Source organism: Spea bombifrons, chromosome 13 (genome assembly GCF_027358695.1).
Source record: "Spea bombifrons isolate aSpeBom1 chromosome 13, aSpeBom1.2.pri, whole genome shotgun sequence".
Lineage (NCBI taxonomy): Eukaryota > Metazoa > Chordata > Amphibia > Anura > Pelobatidae > Spea > Spea bombifrons.
The window spans coordinates 8,130,011-8,151,555 of record NC_071099.1 but is presented as its reverse complement, the minus strand read 5'-3'; the positions used below and the strand labels follow the sequence as shown (position 1 = coordinate 8,151,555).

General features: G+C 39.9%; 1 protein-coding gene across 1 annotated transcript in view; it reads left to right on the top strand.

Moving 5' to 3' along the window:
• Positions 1-1,299: 1,299 nt before the first annotated feature.
• RAMP2 (receptor activity modifying protein 2) overlaps positions 1,300-21,545 on the top strand; it is a 39,123-nt gene continuing 18,877 nt past the window's right edge. Inside the window, exon 1 of the mRNA XM_053454215.1 lies at positions 1,300-1,433. Within this exon, the coding sequence (XP_053310190.1) occupies positions 1,358-1,433 (76 nt within the window). The 5' untranslated portion in view covers positions 1,300-1,357. The remainder of the gene's footprint in view (positions 1,434-21,545) is intronic.

Sequence of the window (21,545 nt, the reverse complement as noted above, 5' to 3'; positions counted from 1 at the left end):
AAGAAGTGATGGCATTAAACCAAGAGTAATAATAAATTGACTGGACTGTTTAAATATCCATTAAAGTAGGTTGTTTCAATATTGATATAATTTACAGACAAAATATCTGTTTGAGGACAACCTTATTTGTTCATTTATCACCAAGGACTGATTACCTTTTGAGTCTTTACATCAGGAAAAGCAAACAGGCTAGATGGCTTTTATTTGTTGTCAGATTCTATGTTTCTATATAAAAAAGGTCTATCCTTGAAAACCCCCCAACAATATATACAGTAATTTGTGTGAGTAACCTAAATGAGAAAGAGGGGATGCATTCATGAAAAAGTCACAAGACGGTTATTGTCCTTTAGGGGTTAAATCACGGTTTGGCTGTTGTAGCTTTTTACAGGATATCCGCTATAGTGTGTAAAATACTGTATATGTCAAAGTTATCACGGGGGCCCTCACTTCCTTAAGTCAGAGTTAGCACTTCCTTCAGTGTTGTGTTCCAGTCAAAGCTATCTTGAGTACTAAGACTGATTCACAAACACTAAAATGAACAATATGCAAAATTAACAATTGCATGGACAATCATAAGACATACTGGTACAGAAGGAGAAGAGGGCCCTGCAAAAAGAGCTGTTGTTGCCCCACCTGGATGTCAAATAAAACCATTATCTGGATTTTATTACAACCTAACAACTAATTAATTATATGAGTTTTTACAACCCACGCTAATATAATTTTGCACTCTCTTTAGTTGAAAACTCCGGTTACATTTTAAGCCTTTTGAATTAGCTCTTTCCTAACATTTTCTTCTCCCGTCAACTAAAGACCATGACCTCTCAATCTTTTGTTTCTCCCTGTACTGTCTCAGCAGTTCCTTCCTGAAGTTTGTAGAAAGGTCTTAAAAAAGTAACCCTCTCCTTTCTGTCATGTAGAATATTCATATATAATATAATGAATCTCCTTGGTTTCCTGCCCTCTAATTTTGGTCAAATTATGATCAAAAACATCTACAGATTTGTTTGGGAAATAAATTTTAAAAAAAAAATCCCCTTGTACTGATTTGGCTCAGATGGAATACGGTACTTTGATATATAAACCACTCTGCTCTTTATATTTGACACAGATGCTAACAGAATTCACTGACGATATCTGACAGAGTACACTGCATTAATGCAATTTCCTAATGTAGAAACCCCCTTTACATGTCACGTCATATATGTTCTATGACGGTTCTCCCGGTGGGAGGTCTGTTTCTAAGGCAGTGCTGAGTAATCTCATTATTTACACAGATTTTGTATTTGTGCAGGAAAAGGTCTGCTTCCTGAAATTCTGTTCTCGCTTAATTTCAGCAAACTGCTTCTGCTGGTTAATGGCAAGGAATAATCCCAGGATGGAGTATAGGATTCTCTGCATGCTTGCAAACACGCTAATTCTGTACACTTGGGGTAAGTTTTTGTCCTGAAAACTCTTCTCTTATATTTAGCAGTAGATATGTCAGCACATCTGTTTAGTGTAACTTTAGTTTTATAGCAGCTCTTGAACTAATTTCCTTGCTAGCTGCTTATCTGACCAACTTTGAATACAAACTTTCTGTAAGTAAAGAAGGCAAAATATATATTTTAATTCCCTGAATTATACAATGCTTTTAGTTGTTTGAGCCAGTTTTTGTTTACTTTATTGATTTCACATTTTACCGTTTGTTCTATTAAAAGCTGTTGCTATTGTGATTTGAGGTTTGTATCAGCCTTTAATTATATAAACAGCCAACAGGACCAAAAACATTGTAGTGGAACCAATGTGAATTGGTACCATCAGGTTACCAAATGAGATAGGCTTCTTGAAACACTGTACCATGTTTTGAAAAGGTTATTTTTGCCATCCAGAAAACTGCAAAAATGACACTTTTATTGTTCTCTGAAGCTACTGACCTCTTAAAAATAATCAAAAAGCTGCTTTTAATTAGTTTTTTTTAAAGACCCAGTATGTTTATTTTTTTGTTTATACCAGCTTGTATATTCCACATGTTACAAATAGGACAGCTATATTGATTTAGTAAATACACAGTTGGATAATCCCTGACATTCCATTTTCCTCTGGCTACTTGTTTTAAGATTTATACATTTGTGACAAAATACCTTTTTATGTTTTGTCATTTATTGCAGATTAATGTAGCAATTTTCTTTACATTTTGAATGGAGAGTTCTGTGTTGTCCAAGAGGAATTAAATAAGACAAGGTACAATTTATGCTCCAGAACTGATTCCCCTTTCTGTCCCCATCTCATGACAGTTTTGCTTGAAATTAATGGGAGCACTTTCTATACATACATCGGGGAGTCCCTGGAATTCTTGTTTGAGCCAGCAGTGGAGCTGGGCAAATTTAACAATCCTGCGCATGCACACTGTTAGGCAGATGTCTTTGTCCAAAAGCATCCCCTGTAAAGCAAATAGCTGGGGCATGGATAGAGAGCAAAGGTATAGAGGGGAATTATGATGAATCCCTCTATGCATTTGCATACAAAGGTTAATTTAGAGTTAACAATCAACTATCATAAACATTAAATATGCAATAGAATTGATCCTTTAACAATTTATGGTAATGTAAAATGCCTCTTGTTTACTATCAGGTATAATCATGGCAATTATGTTGATGGACTAGTATAGTATAGTATAATATAGTAGGTTGAAAAAATACTTCAGTCCATCAAGTTCAACTAATTCTCAATTCCTTTAATGGAAGGAAGTCTATGGTCTACAATTATACCAAGTCCTTCTCATTTTCTGCTTTTCCTGATGCAATACCCTTTAGAGCAGGGGCGTCCAACGTGCGGCCCTCCAGCTGCGGCAGGACTACATCTCCCATAATGCTCTTTCAGCTAAGGGGCTGGCTGAGGAGTATGGGAGATGTAGTCCTGCAGCAGCTGGAGGGCCGCACGTTGGACGCCCCTGCTTTAGAGTGTAAGCTGCATGCTTATTTTTGGTACCAAAGTGCATTACCTTACACTTATCTATATTGAATCTCATCTGCCACTTAATTTGCCCAGTCCCCAAGTTTATCCAAATCATTCTGAAGAGAAGCTACATCCTGGTCAGACTTTATAATTTTACCTAATTCTGTGTGATATCAGCAAACACAAACAAGTGACTTCCAATATCTATTGCTAGATCATTAATAAATAAATTAAAGAGAACTGGACCCAAGACAGAACCCTGAGACACCCCACTTGCCACAGTTGTCCAGCTTGAGAATTTACCAATTTAACAACTGTTTGCACCCTGGAAATTATGTTGATGAACTAGTATAGTATAGTATAGTAGGTTGAAAAAATACTTCAGTCCATCAAGTTCAACCTTTCACACATACCCACTTCTAAAGTTCTAAAGTTCATCCGAAAGAAGGCAAACAACCCTACTTGGGGCAAATACCAATTATTAACAGGGAAAAAAATCCTTTTTGATTCCATAGTGGCAATCAGATTACTCTTGCTCTTGCTAATTACTTGCTAATACTAATGTCCTTTTAACAATTGTAGCCCTTTATGTTATGCTTAACTAGAAAAGATCACTACAGAGCTGTTTATACGGACCTTGTATGTATTTGTACAATATGATCAGATCCCCTCTTAGACATCTCTTGTCAACTGAAAACAAGTTCAGTTTTTCTAGTCTTTCTTCATAACTAATTCTCAATTCCTTTAATGGAAGGAAGTCTATGGTCTACAATTATACCAAGTCCTTCTCATTTTCTGCTTTTCCTAATGCAATGCCCTTTAGAGTGTAAGCTGCATGCTTATTTTTGGTACCAAAATGCATTACCTTACACTTATCTATATTGAATCTCATCTGCCACTTAATTTGCCCAGTCCCCTAGTTTATCCAAATCATTCTGAAGAGAAGCTACATCCTGGTCAGACTTTATAATTTTACCTAATTCTGTGTGATATCAGCAAACACAAACAAGTGACTTCCAATATCTATTGCTAGATCATTAATAAATAAATTAAAGAGAACTGGACCCAAGACAGAACCCTGAGGCACCCAACTTGCCACAGTTGTCCATCTTGAGAATTTACCAATTTAACAACTGTTTGCACCCTGTCACTAAGCCAATTTCTAATCCAAACACTGGCATTTTCTCTAAGACTGATTTGCCTAGCTTATACCGCTGTCCAGCTAGAGAATTTACCATTAATAACAACGCTTTTCACCCTGTTACTAATCCAAACAAAGGCATTTTCTCCAAGACCTATTTGTCCTAGCTTATACAATAACCGCTGGTGTGGAACTATAAATCCAATGCAGTGGTTTAATGCTGTCCTCCTCCCGTCATTTATACCCTTTCCCGCTGCTTAATCCCCATTGATGGGGAGTTCCTCTATTATTTCTCAATGAGTGACATAAAGCCTGGGGGACTGGTATCTATTTTCTTCTATACTGCTTTTTCTTCTATATATCAGCACAGATAACCATCAGGCATCCTTACACCAACATCTAGCAGATAAAGCACATGGCTGTGGTATCTTGATTCCTGTTCTCTTGATTCCTCTGCTTAAGCCATGGAATTTTCTTATCCATTTCACTATTTGCTAGCATATAGTTGGTCTCCTGACGCAAATGGGCTTTTAGATGGTGAGTCATTATTGATAACCCCTCTCTCAGTAGTGCAGGCTGCCACTAAAGTAGAGTTGTTATGATTCCTCTGTGGTATGTGATGGGACTTGGAGTCAAACCAGACCTCTTTCCAAAATGTTTTTAGATTGAAAATCATTGATTGTACCCAGATTGTTATCTGTGCTTTGGGTTTTGGTTTAATGGGTCATGGTGGCAGTTGATCTGTATAATGAATATTTTCCGTCGGTGTAAATTAAATATCTTTTTGTTCTGAGGATTCTCGGATTATAGACCATGACACATGGTTTAGTGTCATTGTACACACGGGCACAAACTAAATCACCTCTATGCATAACTGTATCCAGGGGCGTAACTAGAAAACACGGGCCCTGGTCCGAAAAATTGCCCTGGGCCCCCCAACAGCTAGTCGGTGCCATAATTGCCCCCACACAACTGGTCTGTGCCTCCTTTGCCCCTTGCCCCCTTCCAACATACAACATATTTAAACACACTTACACAAATTACACACACTTACTCATACTCACTAACACACACTCCATCTCACTCTACTTACTAAATCACACATCCATTCTCATGCACACACACACGTACACATACATGCTCACACACACAAACAAGTCCACATGCAAACACATATACGTACATCCCACCTCCCGCCCCCGCTTACCTTTCACTGCTCCTGCAGCTTTTCTTCTGGCTGTTCGCGCACAGTGCGAGCAGCCTCTGGTTCACCGTGGGATCAAATGACCCCGATACGCACCTGTCTCTCCGTGCCGGTTCAAAATTGTTTAGAAAGGGCCCTTCCGAACTGGATCGGTGCAGTCCAGGTCGGAAGGGGCCTTTCTGAAGAATTTTTACCCGGTACGAGGAGACAGGAAGAAGGGGTCACAGCTTCGACCCCTGTAGTTACGCCAGTGACTGTTTCATTTTAGATTAATTTGCCTCTGCTTTCTCATGATTTGTATAGGCTTTAGTAGTGTAACATGGTACATAGATCAAATGTTGCTGGTGATAGGCCTGTATTCGGGTGAAACATAATCATGTAAGTTAAAAGTTCATACATGCATGTACTATTCGTGACATGAAATCTGTTGGACTTTAACAAATATTGGGGGATTAAACAACATTTTCATTTTGGCCATTCACGTCTGGATGCCATGAAATTTTATACACAAATTCCCTGCAAAGCTAATAGCTTGAGCATGGAAAGACAGCAAAGGAATTATGATGAATCCTCTATATGCTTGCATGCAAATGTTATTTTAAAGGTAACACTTAACTGTCACATGCATTTAATATGTTCTTTTAACAAATTCTGGTAATTGTTTACTATCATGGATAATCAAGGCAAAACCTGCCTGTTTACATCATCAGCTCTACAGCTGTTGATGAACTACAAGTCCCATAAATCAATAATAAAGGGAGGGGCTTGCTAGGGGCATTAATACAAATAGTGCTGGCTGGAGGCGATCATACAAGGGTCGGGGGCACCACATTGATCTATACTAAAAAGGTGCTGGCTGAGGCATCACACAAGGGACAAAAACACTAAGGGGGGTATCAACGACAATGCAGTGTGGAAAATCCATCCTGGTGTAGATGTCTGTGTCATAGATTGTGTCCTGCTGTTTGTGTGTTTTTGGTTATCAGTATAGCAGAGCCTGTCCTGGTGTGTGTATGGATGTTGGTGTGGCAGAGCCTGTCCTTGTGTATGTGTCTGGGTGTCAGTAGGGCAGAGCATGTCCTGGTGTGTGTGTTTGGGTGTCAGTGTGGCAGAGCATGTCCTGGTGTGTGTGTCTGGGTGTCAGTGTGGCCGAGCCTGTCCTGGTGTGTGTGTGTTTGGGTGTCAGTGTGGCAGAGCCTGTCCTGTGTGTGTTTGGGTGTCGGTGTTGAAGAACCTGTCCTGGTGTGTGTGTGTTCGGGTGTCAGTGTGGCAGAGCCTGTCCTGTGTGTGTTTGGGTGTCGGTGTGGCAGAGCCTGTCCTGGTGTGTGTGTTTGGATGTCGGTGTGGCAGAGCCTGTCCTGGTGTGCATGTTTGGGTGTCGGTGTGGAAAAGCCTTGTGTAAGGCCAATGTCAATAAAGTAACCTCTGTAAAACCAATAACAGGGGGAGCACAATATTCAGTTCTAAAGGAGCTAGCTACAGCACTGCTCACCACAACCAGACATCACGAGAGCCTGTCGCTCTGTCTCTACACTTATACGTAAACTATAAAGAAAAGCTTTTGAGAGTTTTCCTCTCTCTCTCAAGTCTGAAGCAATACCTGAGGACAGGGGCATACCTAGAGTATTTGGCACCTGGGCAGATCCTGTATGTGGCACCCCCCACACACTTTAAAACTGCATAACTTCTATTGTTATATACTGGCGCAGACATTGATGGTGGTACAGGATAACTGCTATCATTATATACTGAGGCAAACATTGATGGTGGTACAGCATAACACCTATCACTATATAGTGAGGCAGACATTGACGGTGGTACAGCATAACTGTTATTGTATACTGAGGCAGACATTGACGGTGGTACAGCATAACACCTATCACTATATACTGAGGCAAACATTGACGGTGGTACAGCGTAATCCCTCTCACTATACATTAAGCCAGACATTGACAATAATGCAGCATAACCCCTATCACTATATACTAAGCCAAACATTAATGTGGTGTAGGCCTACCACTTCAGTGTCTGGCTTAGTATATGGTAGGGATGCACTGAAATGAAAATTCTGCACCAAAACTGAAAATTCAGCATTCACTTGGCCGAACCCGAAAATGACCCCCCCACCCTTAAAAAAATCCACCCCCCCACACTTTTATTAAAAGTAAGTAACACACCAGAATTTGACAAAAAACATTCAATAACAATAACAATAACAAACCTCCCGCTCCCTTGATTGGCTTTAAGCCTGCTCCTCTAGCGGCGGACATTACTGTCCGTCTCTGGAGGGGTGCCGGCGTGGTGGCACCCCCCTGATGAGCGGCACCCGGGGTGCACCCCCCCGCCCCCCACTAGGTATGCTACTAGGAAAACTTTTCAAAGCTAGTCTTTTTCAGTTAATATGTTAATCCATTAAAAAACAGTATCATTGCATACTGCAATACTCTGGTATTTTGGAATCATATGTATAAATATATATATATATAAAGGCAAGTTGCCCCTTAAAAATAATTTTAGAAGTTGGAGAGACATGCTTGTCCGTAGGGTGTGTGAGATGCAGCACAGAAAGGGCATGCTAAGTGAAGGATGCTGGAAACAGAAATTCCCAGCAGCAGTGGCAGTAGTGCCAGTCACATGTCCCATTCCCAATCCTTTTCACATATGCAGAGCAGCTGCACTAGACCCACCGGAGCAACACCAATTTTAGAAGCGGCCCTTGATACTTTGATGCTCTACTACTACTGCTGCTGCTGCTGCTGGACATCTTTGTGGGAACCTTTTTTAAAATGTCTATAATTAGAATGTGTCAGGGCCTCCCCATTTTGGAAATTACCTTCTAAATGTCTTCTGAATAAAAAAAAGACCTCTGAATTTCTGCCAAAACGAACAACCGGAAAACCAAATTTATTGCCCAAAAACGAATCGATTTTGCTCACCGTGAACATGCCTATTGCCTTGATGTTTACTATTCTTCCTTCCATTGTCAGCTTTTGGGTTTGCTTCTGTTTTAGCGTTTAATTTCCTAAAACTACATTCCAAGATCTCTCACCATTATTTTCACAATCAAAAATCACCTTGTGTCAGGACAGCAGGTGTCTGCCTGTCATGCCGATCACCAATAGTAAAAACAATAAATTATTAATATTCAGCTTAAACCCAGAAACACATGTAAAATACTCAGTTGTTATGATAGCTCTTTTCAAGGACTCTGTGTTTATGCAATATATACTGATGTCATTTATGTACCCCAGATCCTTTACTATTACCCTTCCTCCCTCAATAACCTTAAAAGGGCTAAAAGAGATAAAATGGCCAGATCAAATCACAAATTACATTAAGGTGTTCCCATATAGCGCATCCCGGGACATCACAGACCTGATCTACGTGAATGACTTTATTTATTACAGTTTTGATTCTGTTAGCTAAAATGTTGGTCACTCAACATGATGATAGGGCTCTAGTTCTGTAATTTGTCCTATCACCTTAATTAAAAACAGTAATGATTACTTGTCTCCAGGAAGGGGGTGGTTTTGGGGTATTAAAGGCTTCTATAAAAGTATTAAAAAGATCATCATTTAAAAGTTTCCCAAAAGCGCATAAAATCCAATAGGGATTCTATCTTCTCCAAGGGATTTAGAAGCTTTTAATTGGATCATGCAATTTGGTTAGTATGAGCTTTCTGCTTAAAGCTATGGCTTAAGTTATGGCTTAAAGTTATGGCTTAATCATACAAATAATGGCCATACCTGGGAATTTCTCGGCTCTGGCTACACGGAGCCTTCCCTTGCAGGACGCAGCCAGGACTGCACACTGACGTCAGCGGGCATTTGTGGGCGGTCCCGCTGACGTCGGAGAAACACCCCAATTTCAATGAAAAAATGGGCGGGGAGCGGGTCATATCAAGGAGGATTTGGGTCTTGACCCGGAGAACCTGAGAAGCAGCGCTCACCCGGCAATCTCCGGGTTAAACCGGAGTTCCCAGGTATGACAATGGCTTACCTGTGTGCTAAATACCATAGGGATTCCTGTGGGAAGTGAAATGATAATGACAAAATGCCAGATCCAACATTTAATGACTTTGAAAAACCTCTACCTGGCACAACAGGCATTACACGGAGAGGCATTTTGAAGAAGGGAGTTTCTATTTTAGCGTCACCCCTACCCAATCAACCATTGAGAGCTCTACCCCAGAAAAAATGGGGACCTTGACCCTAAAGGAAATAACTATGATTGGGTCCTCTTATAAACTTGTCCTCATTCCACCTACACCCACAACATATTTCTCTACTTCAGAAAGGTTTATCCTTTATACTGACACCTTGGATAAATATGTTTATGTGGATTACATAATTCTGTTTGTGAGAAAACTTTCCCTATACAAATTGTATCAGTAGAAGAGGACTGCTTGGATGGGGATGAATAGATTGGGACCCAGATGGTCTGCAGAGGTTGTTGGTTGTTAAGATGGCTTGATTGGGATGATGGCTACTGATTGCACAGGGAAATGGTGTTGCACTCCCTACAGTTTCCCTTCAGCATAAATCTTATCTGACCACTTAGGAAGAATCCACTTCAGGTGAGGGCATTGTAGCTAAATTTCCAACCAAGTTTGTTTCTAAGTGAGGCCTAGTAATTTATAGGGTAACATCACAAGTGGCCAGGTAAGTTCATTGCATATAGGATATAGATGTTTCACACCTTGTCTTAACTATTGTAATTAAACTAGACAAGAGGGCACCAAAGTTAGCCCTTTGAAATTAGCAAGATATGGACAGAGACAGGATAGAGGCATACCAGGCAGATCACTTTCAATAATAATATCATACCCATAAGAGAGGGAGATATGGTGGAGAGTAATACAGATGGCCAGGGGAGTCATGAAGGCCAGGAATGAATGGCCAGATAACCCAGTATAACACTTATCTGGCCACTTCAAGCAAGCGCATTATGATGTTCTCTGAAACTAGTGAAATTGAGTTGCTTCAACAGGCAAGGCAATGCTACAGTCCAACTATAATGGAACAAAAAGTGTTAAGTGAGCTACAAAATAACAGATAAATTGTTGTAAAACCATCAGGCACTTAAGATAACAGTGTATTAATGGACTACAAGAAATTCTCAAGAATGGCTATTCACTATCTGGAGGATAACACCACATATACGAGGGACATTTGAAATGTTTCCACACTTTTACAATTTCGTTGGAAACGGTATAGGCAGGAGGAGGAGTAATTGGTCATGTCTTAGCATGTCATATGGCTAGTTCTGTCTGGCACGATGGCTGCCCTTGCGTTTTTGTATAAGAGTTTTCACCTTGGGGTGAAGATGGCTGCAAAACGTATAAAATGCACCAAAGAGGAACAGCGTTCTGTCATACACTTTATGTGGGCAGAAGGTGTGCCAGGAGTGCACATTGATTTTCGAATGTTCACTCAGTATGGGGATAAAGTTCTCTCTCGTAGTTTGAAAATGACCGTACTGGTGTGATGGATGCAGAGCGCTCCAGACATCCAGACAGCCAGGAATGAAGAAAGAACCCTGGAACTGATTCGCAAAAACATAAGAACAGTTGGAGAGGTTGCAGGAAAGCTGAATATGAATGTTGGATCTGCTTATGCCCTGATTCATGAGAGCCTTAAGTTCAGTAAAGTGTGTGCCAGTTGACAGAGGAGCATTAGTGCAAGGTGATGAAACGTGGGTTCGCCATTGCGAGCCCAAAAGAAAGCGGTAGAGTATGTAGTGGAAGCATCCATCATTTCCTGTAGCAAAGAAATTCAAGACGCAAACTTGGGAAGTTGATGTTGAGCGTCTTCTGTGACTCTCAAGGGACTGCAGTGAAGGAAAAAATTATTTGATCCCCTGCTGATTTTGTACATTTGCCTACTGACAAAGACATGATCAGCAAAGAGGAATGGGACAAAATCCCTCCTGAGATGTGTGCAAACCTGGTGGCCAACTACAAGAAACATCAGAAACATGGAAGAACTGTCACAAGTCAACAATGCCCGCCCCCACACTACAGCCCACACATTGGAAACCCTCAGACAATTGAAGTGGGAGGTTATGGAACGCCCAGCTTATAGTGCGGAAAGAAGATTTTCACGTGATGATGTGAAAGCAGCGGTGCATCAGTGGCTACGCATTCAACCAAAAACATTTTTTGCTGATGGCATTAAAAAGTTGGTACGACGTTGGGAAAATTGCATCACAAAGGAAGGTGACTATGTAGAAATGTGATGTTAAATGTTTTGAAATAAATATGGTTTAAAAAAAAAAAAAGTGTGGAAACTTTTTGAATGTCCCTCGTAATATGATTAACCGTGATCCTACTGCCCCTTTGTAAGGAACACTTAAAAGCTTTTTTTTAGGTGATGCTTTGGAAGATAAGATTATCTCCAGGAAGGATATAGTTTTATGTTCAACTGAAAACCCACTATTGCTTGCTTTTATTGCTTGCCAAAGGTCCATAAAAATGAAGAGGACCCCAGGGAGACCAATAATGTCAGGGAATAAAAATCTAGAAAATGTCAGCATCTATGTTGATCTGTGGTGAAGCTAGACTTCTATATCCAAGATATGAAAGCAGCATTGCAAAAAAAATCATCTTGCTTGTGCAGTCTAGATGTAGAATCCCTGTATAGCAGTATCCCTCATGAAAACGGGATACTGGCCACTTAATATTACTTACAACCAGAGGTGACTGTTTTAAACACACAATGTTAATCCTTAAACTGTTGAAATGTATTCTAACCCATTACTTCTTTAATATGCAATATGATGTTTCTTGCTAAATATGTTATTGAGGCATTTTTAATATAGCTATTTAATTATATATATATATATATATATATATATATATATATATATATATATATATACATGCAATTTATTCATCTATTTACTTATTTATTGACCTTTTCACAATGAATTATTTTCCTGGATCTTTAGGATCTATGGATAGTATTCAATATGTGCAATATGAACTTTTATTACTTCATGAATTATGATAAATGATCTATTTTTTTTTATTATTGAGCTACTATTGTATTGGTTTTTGATTATGATTAGTGTTTACATTCTGAATGAATTAAACTATTTATACATTTTTCAATGATTTAAGTTTTGCATATTTTGGGGTTTATTTTATTTCATGATTTTTTGTTTTTATAATATGTATAACACTTAAGACTTTTGAGTATGTTGGGCTTTTGCCCAAGTTAATTGTGTTCAGCTGTGCTTTGAATTTAATATCTTAATTTAAATCACTTTTCAGCCTGTGTCGATCTAGGCTGCTTTGTGAACAAGCACGCAACGTGCAAAATGCGTCAAAGCGTTGATTTAGTTCCTGAAAGATTCTCTACTATACTGTGAAGTTGTTAGCATTCAATGACGCCAATACATTTTGTTTTGGTTTTACTCTACCTTACTCATTTCCGGAACTAGGGTCTACCTTGATATCTATTTTGGTGGCTGTTTGGGACTTAAAGTGGGCCTTTAGATGCGGAGGCATCGTATTTTACCCAACCTGGCCCCCGGGTTTGTTGAGCCTTTCCATACACTAACATACATTTACACAGTCTAACACCATACATTAACAGACAAAAGCTAACATCTTATGCTCACAAACACTACAGTAACACAAACACGCTAACATTCTATGCTGACATACCGTACACCCTCATGCTAATGCCATCCACAACACCATGTTGTTTATTTGCATAAAAAATCCACTCTTGTATTATTTGCTGCAGAGCAGGGGTGATCTATCTAATCAGAGTGCATATGTGGTAAATGGTATGCTGGTAAAACGTTCAGGGAATTCAGAAAGAGAGTCCTGAAACACGTAAACTTGGTCCGATATATCATGAGAAATACACCAGTGTGTTGAGTGTTTCACAACAACATAACAGTAGAGCCTTCTGTCTCACTTTTATAGCGGGTTATTCCCATCAAACTGCTTAGGAGAGAGTGTTCTTGGATCTACCTTCTACAGACCCTTGCCACAAAGGGTCTAAATTAGGGTTTTTTCACCCCATTTACAGAATAAATTAGCATACTAGTCTTTTCAACCTTATAATATGGATACATAAGTATATAAACAACTAATAATATCTTTTATTTATTTAATATATACAGCCCCTCCAATGTGTGGCAGTATGGTCCACTGGTGAGAACCATTTGTGCTTTCATTTATTATTGGAGCTTTGATTTTGAGGTTTATGATAATTATTTACTAACATCTTATATCTTGGTGACCCATTCTGTATGAGTTTTGGTCAAAGGTTAGTCTAGATATTGTTACTATAAAGGTGCACTTAATGGTTGGCAATACCTCTAATGTAAAAGGTATGTTTCTGGGTGTTCCTCTAGACTCCCCTTTTGATTGGTAAGAGTCAATAGAATTTGTTTGTATACATTTGGCGTATCTCATTGATTTGGAGACTTCAGCCCTCAGGACAACATGCCCAGATAAGTATTTATTAAGTACTTATTTTGGTTGTTAATTAGCAATGGTCCCTAGAGTATCTTTTTACTCAAAATAGGTCTCTAATTTGAGATATTTGCTTAAAAAAGAAACAAGTGCACTTCTTTTAAGTGCTTTAACCGGGGATCTTTCTTTAGTCACTTAACGACCAATGAAGTTCCTGGCATGTCATGGCATTAAACAAGTTTAGAAAGTGATCTACAATCACTTTCTTCACTTAAACGGTGTTGCTGTAATTCCTCCATGACGAAGCATTCAGCAACACCAAGATCGGCACTATATGGCGGGGGGTTTAAAAAGAGTTTTGTTTTAAAAAGAGTTTGTCCTGAAAAAAAAAAACAATATATAACATGTGTGGGTACACTAAATGGGTGAGGAGAAAATACAGCTAAACACGAGCACCAAAAAGTGTTAAAAAAAAAGCCTTTGTCCCAAAGGGTACAAAAAATAAAAAAAGCCTGGTACTTAAGGGGTTAAACTAACAAGCAGCTTATTATTGGTTACGCTATCTTCTTTTAACCTTAAACATTTTTGCAAAAATGTGTTTGCTCTCTTTTTTCTTCCTCTTGCCAGCAACTATAAAAAAATCTCAATCTTGGACTTTATGGTTTCCCATTAGTCCAAAAAAGTTCTGCCATATCGCCCATATGAGACCATAAGTGATTTCTGATTTGTTCATCCTCTAGCAACAATAAATTAATTTGACACAGACAGTTCAATTTGAGATAAAAAAAAGTTTTTAAAAACTCTGAGAATACTTCTAGAAACATGTCCTGGAAATTATAAATAGTAGAAGAGAAAGTAAAATCAATGCGGAAGCTGACATGGCCATTAGATCACGTATATGCAGGATCAAAAGGATCTATCTATATTCTGGTTCTCATCGCCTCCACTTCTATATTCGCCAGGTAACATACAATTAAAATCACCTCCTACTGTGGCAAAGAAGGAGATATGCTCTGGCAAAGCACGGGCGTTCATGAGAAAAACATTAAAACCTTTAAGAACAATAAGAATAATATATTTAAATCCATATTTGTTTCAACCTCAACAGATTTACTCTCATTTGACCGGACCAGCGGTTTAGTCTTTCATTAATGTCCAAAAGTTCATAATCTAAAGCCACTGAAGTGGCCGTTTCGGCCTCGCCGGGGCCGTCTTTAATGTGGGGCAAAGGCCTGCAGCACCCGCGGTGGGATGCCGAGATGTCATTGCAGCCGACGCGGCTGCGAGTTTTAAAGTGGCCGTAAGACTGACCTCCGGTCTGCACCATGCTGCCCAGTGCCTCAGTCAGGCTCCTCGTCTGCCCCTTTGAAGACACGATGTGCCGCTCAAGTGGGCGGGCTCAATAGATAGAACATCTCGGAGGACAGCCATCTGCAGGGAAGGAAGCTAGCAAAAAAAAAAAAGTATTAAAAAAAATATAAAAAATTGTTGGGGTGATAGGTAGAAGGGGACCCATATTAAAAGGGGGGCTGCCTTGGGACAACAAAAAGGGGGTGGCTGGGGGGTATAAGTACACAACAGGGGGGTTGGGGCATCACATAAATCAATACACAAAGGGGGGCTGGGGGCAATACAAATGGGTACATTAACCAGTACAAAAGGGAGGGGAGCAGGCTTGGGACATAGCATAAATCAATACACAAGGGGCATAAATGCAGAAAAGGCAAGACACAAGGGTGGGGGGGATACATTAAAATCAAAGAGGGCCTGGCTGGGGCATCAATACACAAGGGGGGAAACACACAAAAAACAAACCAGTGTGGAAAGCATTTTTTGTGTAGATTAATCCGTACTGATGCGGGTGTGTGGCAGAGCCTGTCCTGGTGTGTGTGTGTGTGTGTGTTTGGGTGTCGGTGTGGCAGAGCCTGTCCTGGTGTGTTCGGGTGTCTGTGTGGCAGAGCCTGTAATACCAAAGATCACATGGTAGATTTAGGTGAGATGTTCTGTTTGGGGTAGGTTGAGGGAGGCTGGAACTTGAATAAGACGTGTGTTAACATCTTTGTATAGGGTTGGCCTCTCCAAAAATACTCTGCTCTCATGGATATCAAATAACTGCACAATACAGGTTTATCCAGAAAAATATTATTAAATATATATATGTGTGGCCCAATTATTGGCACTCTATTGGCTGGCCATAAACATGCAAATACACTGATCAGCCCCCCCCCACACACACATTATGTACACTCACTGGCCACTTTATTAGGTAATCCTGTTCAATTGATTGTTAACACAAATAGCTGATCAGCTAATCACATGGCAGCAACTCAATGCATTTAGGCATGTAGACGTGGTCAAGACAACTTGCTGAAGTTCAAACCGAGCATCAGAATGGGAAAGAAAGGGGATTTAAGTGACTTTGAATGTGGCATGTTTGTTGGTGCCAGACAGGCTGGTCTGAGTACTTCAGTAACCGCTGATCTGCTGGGATTTTCACGCACAACCATCTCTAGGGTTTACAGAGAATGGTCCAAAAAAAAGAAAATATCCAATGAGCGGCAGTTGTGTGGACAAAATTGCCTTGTTGATGTCAGAGGTCAGAGGAGAATGGGCAGACTGGTTCGAGATGACAGAAAGGCAACAGTAACGCAAATAACCACTCGTTACAACCAAGGTATGCAGGGTACCATCTCTGAACGCAAAACATGTTGAACCTTGAAGCAGATGGGCTACAGCAGCAGAAGACCACACTGGGTGCCACCCCTGTCAGCTAAGAACAAGAAACTGAGGCTACAATTCGCACAGGCTCACCAACATTGGACAATGGAAGACTGGAAGAAAGTGGCCTGGTCTGATGAGTCTCGATTCCAGCTGCGACATTCAGATGGCAGGGTCAGACTTTGGCGTAAACAACATGAAAGCATGGATCCATCCTGCCTTATGTCAATGGTTCAGGCTGGTGGTTGTGGTGTAATGGTGTGGGGGACATTTTCTTGGCATACTATGCCTCCTTCTTCTGTTGTGGGAGCGTGAGGTCTTCAGACCTCTGTTTCAGCACTCCCATTCTGTGCGCTCGGCTTCCATGCTGAGCGCCAGTATATGACCATGGTGTTGTTAATGATGATCACCAGTGAGAGTACTCAAGCTTTACTAGCATGCACAGAACTTTTATCTGGAGGTTTGCAGATGTGCTGAACTTTAAAGTATTCAGTATTTATTATCAAGCTGGCACCACTTACTAAACTTTACTGATGCCAGTCTGGCTCTGTGACAGCCAATCTATAAGAACTTGGTTTTGCAAAATGCATAGTTAGAATATAACTGATGAATAGAATATGAACTCTGTGTGATTAAGCTACTCGCCACACCACAGCCACAGAATTTTAGACATCCATTCTTTAAATGTTGTGGCTACCTACATGAAGCTTTGTATGTATTTTGTTCTGAATTTAAGTGTCTCAGAGCATATTATTGCATATGTGTGAAAAAGTTGTTTGCTTTTGTGGTGAGGAGAGTAAAGTTTTTTTTATCTAAAGCGGTTTTGTTTTTTGGAATACTATGTTAGGAAATGCCACGTGTATGCACTCTTTTTGTTGGTCCATGTCATAATTGTACAGTGTGTCTTTGTGTAACGCAGCCATCAGCTAAACTGACTTCATCATTTTTAGGTCCTAAGACCTTTGTCACTGTTGCTGGTGTCCATCTCTTTGACCATAGAATCATGTCCAAACTTCTTCCCCTTCTCTATACACACTTTTTTGAGTTATCATTAATCACTTTTGATGTTTTTTCAACAACTCTGTCTTGGATAAGTTCAGTTTGCCTTAAAGCATCTAGGTGTGTACAAGGTTGTCTACCTAACATCAACGGCGCTGGTGTTTTTTTCCTGTTGTTGGATGTTGTGGTGTTCTATAAGCAAATGGGAAATAATTGATTTCATCCAATGGATTCTGTTTGCATAAATACATTTCTTGAATGCCTAAACAAAAAGTTCAGCATGTCCATTAGTTGCAGGTTGATATGGGGCTGATCTTTTGTGTTTAATGCTCATGTGCCTCTGTAAATTGAGAGCTGTTGTCTCAAAGCACTTCATGAGGATATCCGAATATAGCAAAGAATATTTTTAATGTTGAAATAGTTGATGATGCCATTGTAACTGGTGTTACTTCTGGCCACTTAAAATGAGCATCAACTATAATGAAATACATTTGCCCATGAATTAGTCCTGCATAAGCTATGTGTATTCAATACCACAGTTGTGTTGGCCAAACCCAAGGTTGTACATGACCTTGTTGATGTGCAGACTGAGCACATCCTTCACAGGGAGTTACATAATCTGCAATATCCTTAATTATTTTTGGCCACCAGAAATAGCTATGGGCAAGTTGCTCCATACATGATATGCCTACGTGTCTCAGTTAGTAGAGGCACCTACTATAAAGGGGGCTTATTTGGATCTTCTGTTAACTAACAATGTTTTCAAATATTCAAGTATGGGAAGTAGTGATCATAATATGGTGCAGTTTGAAATTAATAGTAAAAAGCAAACCGCTGTGACTGTTACCGAGACACTTAACTTAAAAAAAGCAAATTTAAGGACATGATTGCAGATAATTAAATGGGATGCCCTCTTTGTCCAAAGGGTATATTTGAACTCATACTTCAAAAACATATTTCTAAATGTGTACCATGTTCAATAAGAAAGAAACTAAAACAAATGTGGATGAAAAAAATGTTAGTCAGGTAATGTGAAAAAAGAAATTGTAATTTAAATTGTAAAAGTCAGAGGGCTCAGTGGCATCATATGTCAAGTGTAAAGATGCCAACACAGCTTGCAAAAGGGTTATTAGATTGGCTAAAGTTAACAATGAAAATATGATAGCCAAGGAGAGCAAAACAAATCCAAAAAGATTTTTTGAAGTACATTAATGTCACAAAAATTAGGAATGACAATGTAGGTGTTTTGAAATCTGGAGATGGTAAGTTAATTAGTTAGGCCTTTTTTTCCTCTGTAAATAAAAAAGAAGAACCACTACCAGATGATTGTCAATTCAGCACTACAAAAACCTTAAATCAATTGTGGGAATGGCTCACTCAAGATAATGTTTTTAAACAATTAAGTAAACTTAAAGTTGACAAAGTTTCAGGGCCAGATGGGATACACCCAAGGATACTATGGGAAGAAACAGCCAGACCACTGTTTTTGATTTTCAAAGATTCTTTCCAGACTGGAAGTGTACCAAAGGACTGGCGTAAAGAAGATGTGGCTCCCTTAATAAGGGATCCTTTAATAAGGATCCAAATCCGAGCCTGGGAACTACAGACCTTTAAGCTTAACATCTGTGGAGGGGAAATTGTTTGAGAGTTTATTAAGAGATGGCATACAGGAATATATTGTGAACAATGATATCATTCACTGTTTTGTGACGGACAGATCAATTTAATTGTGTTCTATGATGTTGTGAGTAAATGTGTATATCAGGTTGTTGCTGTAGATGTTGTCTGTTTAGATTTTGTAAAAGCATTTGACACTATTCCACATCAGCGGTATAAGCTAGGCAAATCGGTCTTAGAGAAAATGCCAGTGTTTGGATTAGAAATTGGCTTAGTGACAGGGTGCAAACAGTTGTTGTCAATGGTAAATTCTCAAGCTGGACTACTGTGGCAAGTGGGGTGCTTCAGGGTTCTGTCTTGGGTCTAGTTCTCTTTAACTTATTTATTAACGATCTTGCAATAGATATTGGAAGTCACTTGTCTATTTGCTGATCATACAAACTTAGGTAAGGTTATAAAGTCTGACCGGGATATAGCTTCTTTTCAGAATAATTTGGATAAACTAGGGGGCTAGGCAAATAAGTGGCAGATAAGATTCAATATAGATAAGTGTAAGCTATAACAGGTTCCACTCTTCTGGGAAGGCTTTACATGAGATTTTGGAATGAAATGGAATTCTGTGGGAATTTTGGGCCATTCATCCAGGAGAGCAGTTGCGAGGTCAGTCACTGATGTTGGGGGAGAATGCCTGGCTCGCAGTCTCCGTTCCAGTTCATTCCAAAGGTGTTCAATGGGGTTGAGGTTAGGGCTTTTTGCGGGCCAGTCAAGTTCTACCTCACCAAATTCATCCTAGTGCTTCAATTGTTTTAAATGGCAGTGTTATAGTGCCACTAAGTGGCTGCTTCAAAAAGCTATCCTAAAGGGAAATTGTTTCCTGGATTCGAATACATAAGAGGTACCAGACCTAGGAATGGTATATTAAAAAAGAAAACTCAACTGAGCAGAGACAACTCCAGTCACATCCCCTTGCATGCTAACACTTGCAAAACTGCTCACAGATTCACCGAATTTTAAGTACCTGCATCTCAAAATGGTGTTAAAAATGTTGTTACTATTTAATGTGAACTTGTATGCCTTTCCTGTAACTCACAAAGCCAACACTACCCTCTTACATTAAAATGTATTAAAGAAAAATTAAACAAGGGTCCCTCCCTAATAACCAGGAGGGGCAATGATTGCCCTCTCTTCCCCTACACTGTACTATATTATAAAATAAACGTTGGGAGGCATGAACCCCCAGGCGATTAAACAACCTCCCATGTCGGCAGTCAGAGTGGCAGCATATCTGGGGAGGAGTGGCAGCATATCTGGGGGAGGAATCAGAGTGGCAGCATGTCTGGGGGGGAGTCAGAGTAGCAACATATCTGGGGGGACAAAGTGGCAACATATCTGGGGGGGCAGAGTGGCAGCATATCTGGGGGGCAGAGTGGCAGCATATCTTGGGGCCAGAGTGGCATATCTAGGGAGCAGAGTGGCATATCTGGGGGCAGAGTGGCATATTTATAAGTAAGGTGCATTAAAATGGCTATTGTTTTTTTGTTTGTATGTAATATATGTTGGCTGCATAAAAGATACCAAAAACGTTAAAATACAGTATGTTTGGCAGAATACTGTTTTACTATTCCACTAATGTGTATTTTTTGTAAAAATATAATTTTTTCTCTAAAAAAGCACCTAACTTTTAGGGTGCAGCCTATAATCGGGTGCAGCCTATAATCGAGCCAATACGGTAAATGGCATGACAATTCCTTAATCAAGAAAATCACAAAATACTCTTAAGAGCTGTCACTCCCCCCCCAAACACCATGCTGTAACTTAATTACCATATTTGCTCAATTATAAGATGACCGATTAATTTTTCATATTTAATAAAAACTATGTTTTTATTTCCTTTTATTTGCCAACCTGCTCCCCTTGTTATGCATATCTGCCCCACGGCTTGGTACTCTGCCCCCAGATATGCCACTCTCCCCTGAAATGCCACTCTGCCCCTAGATATGCCTTATACCCCCCTATTTGCCAATCTGCTCCCTCCTGACATGCCTTATACCCCCTATATGCCCCCCTGACTTACCGATGCATCCCTAGATTTGTCCCTGATGCTCCAGACTCTCTGGTGTCAAGTGGGGGCAGCTGGTAGACGTCTGCGAGATGCGTGTAGACAACCTCCGCTATTACCAGGGACTTCCGTCAGGGCTTCTATTACTGAGCACTGGAAGGTCACGTCATGCCGGTGATCCGTCATAGAAGCCCCGACAATAGTAGTGGAGTGGTAGAGGATCATGGTCAGACATATCACAGGGTAGCCCACAGCCTCACAGTCGGATATAACATGCAGCAAAACAGTTTGTTTTTAAAAAGTAATATGTTTATCTAACATGTATACCAGCCGTGTATCTTCAAGTGAACACATAGTTGCCAACTTTTGCTCTAGGTGTCCCGGGACATAAAGTGGGACGGGGGCTAGAGTCAGTGTTATGTAGCACTGCATGACTCCA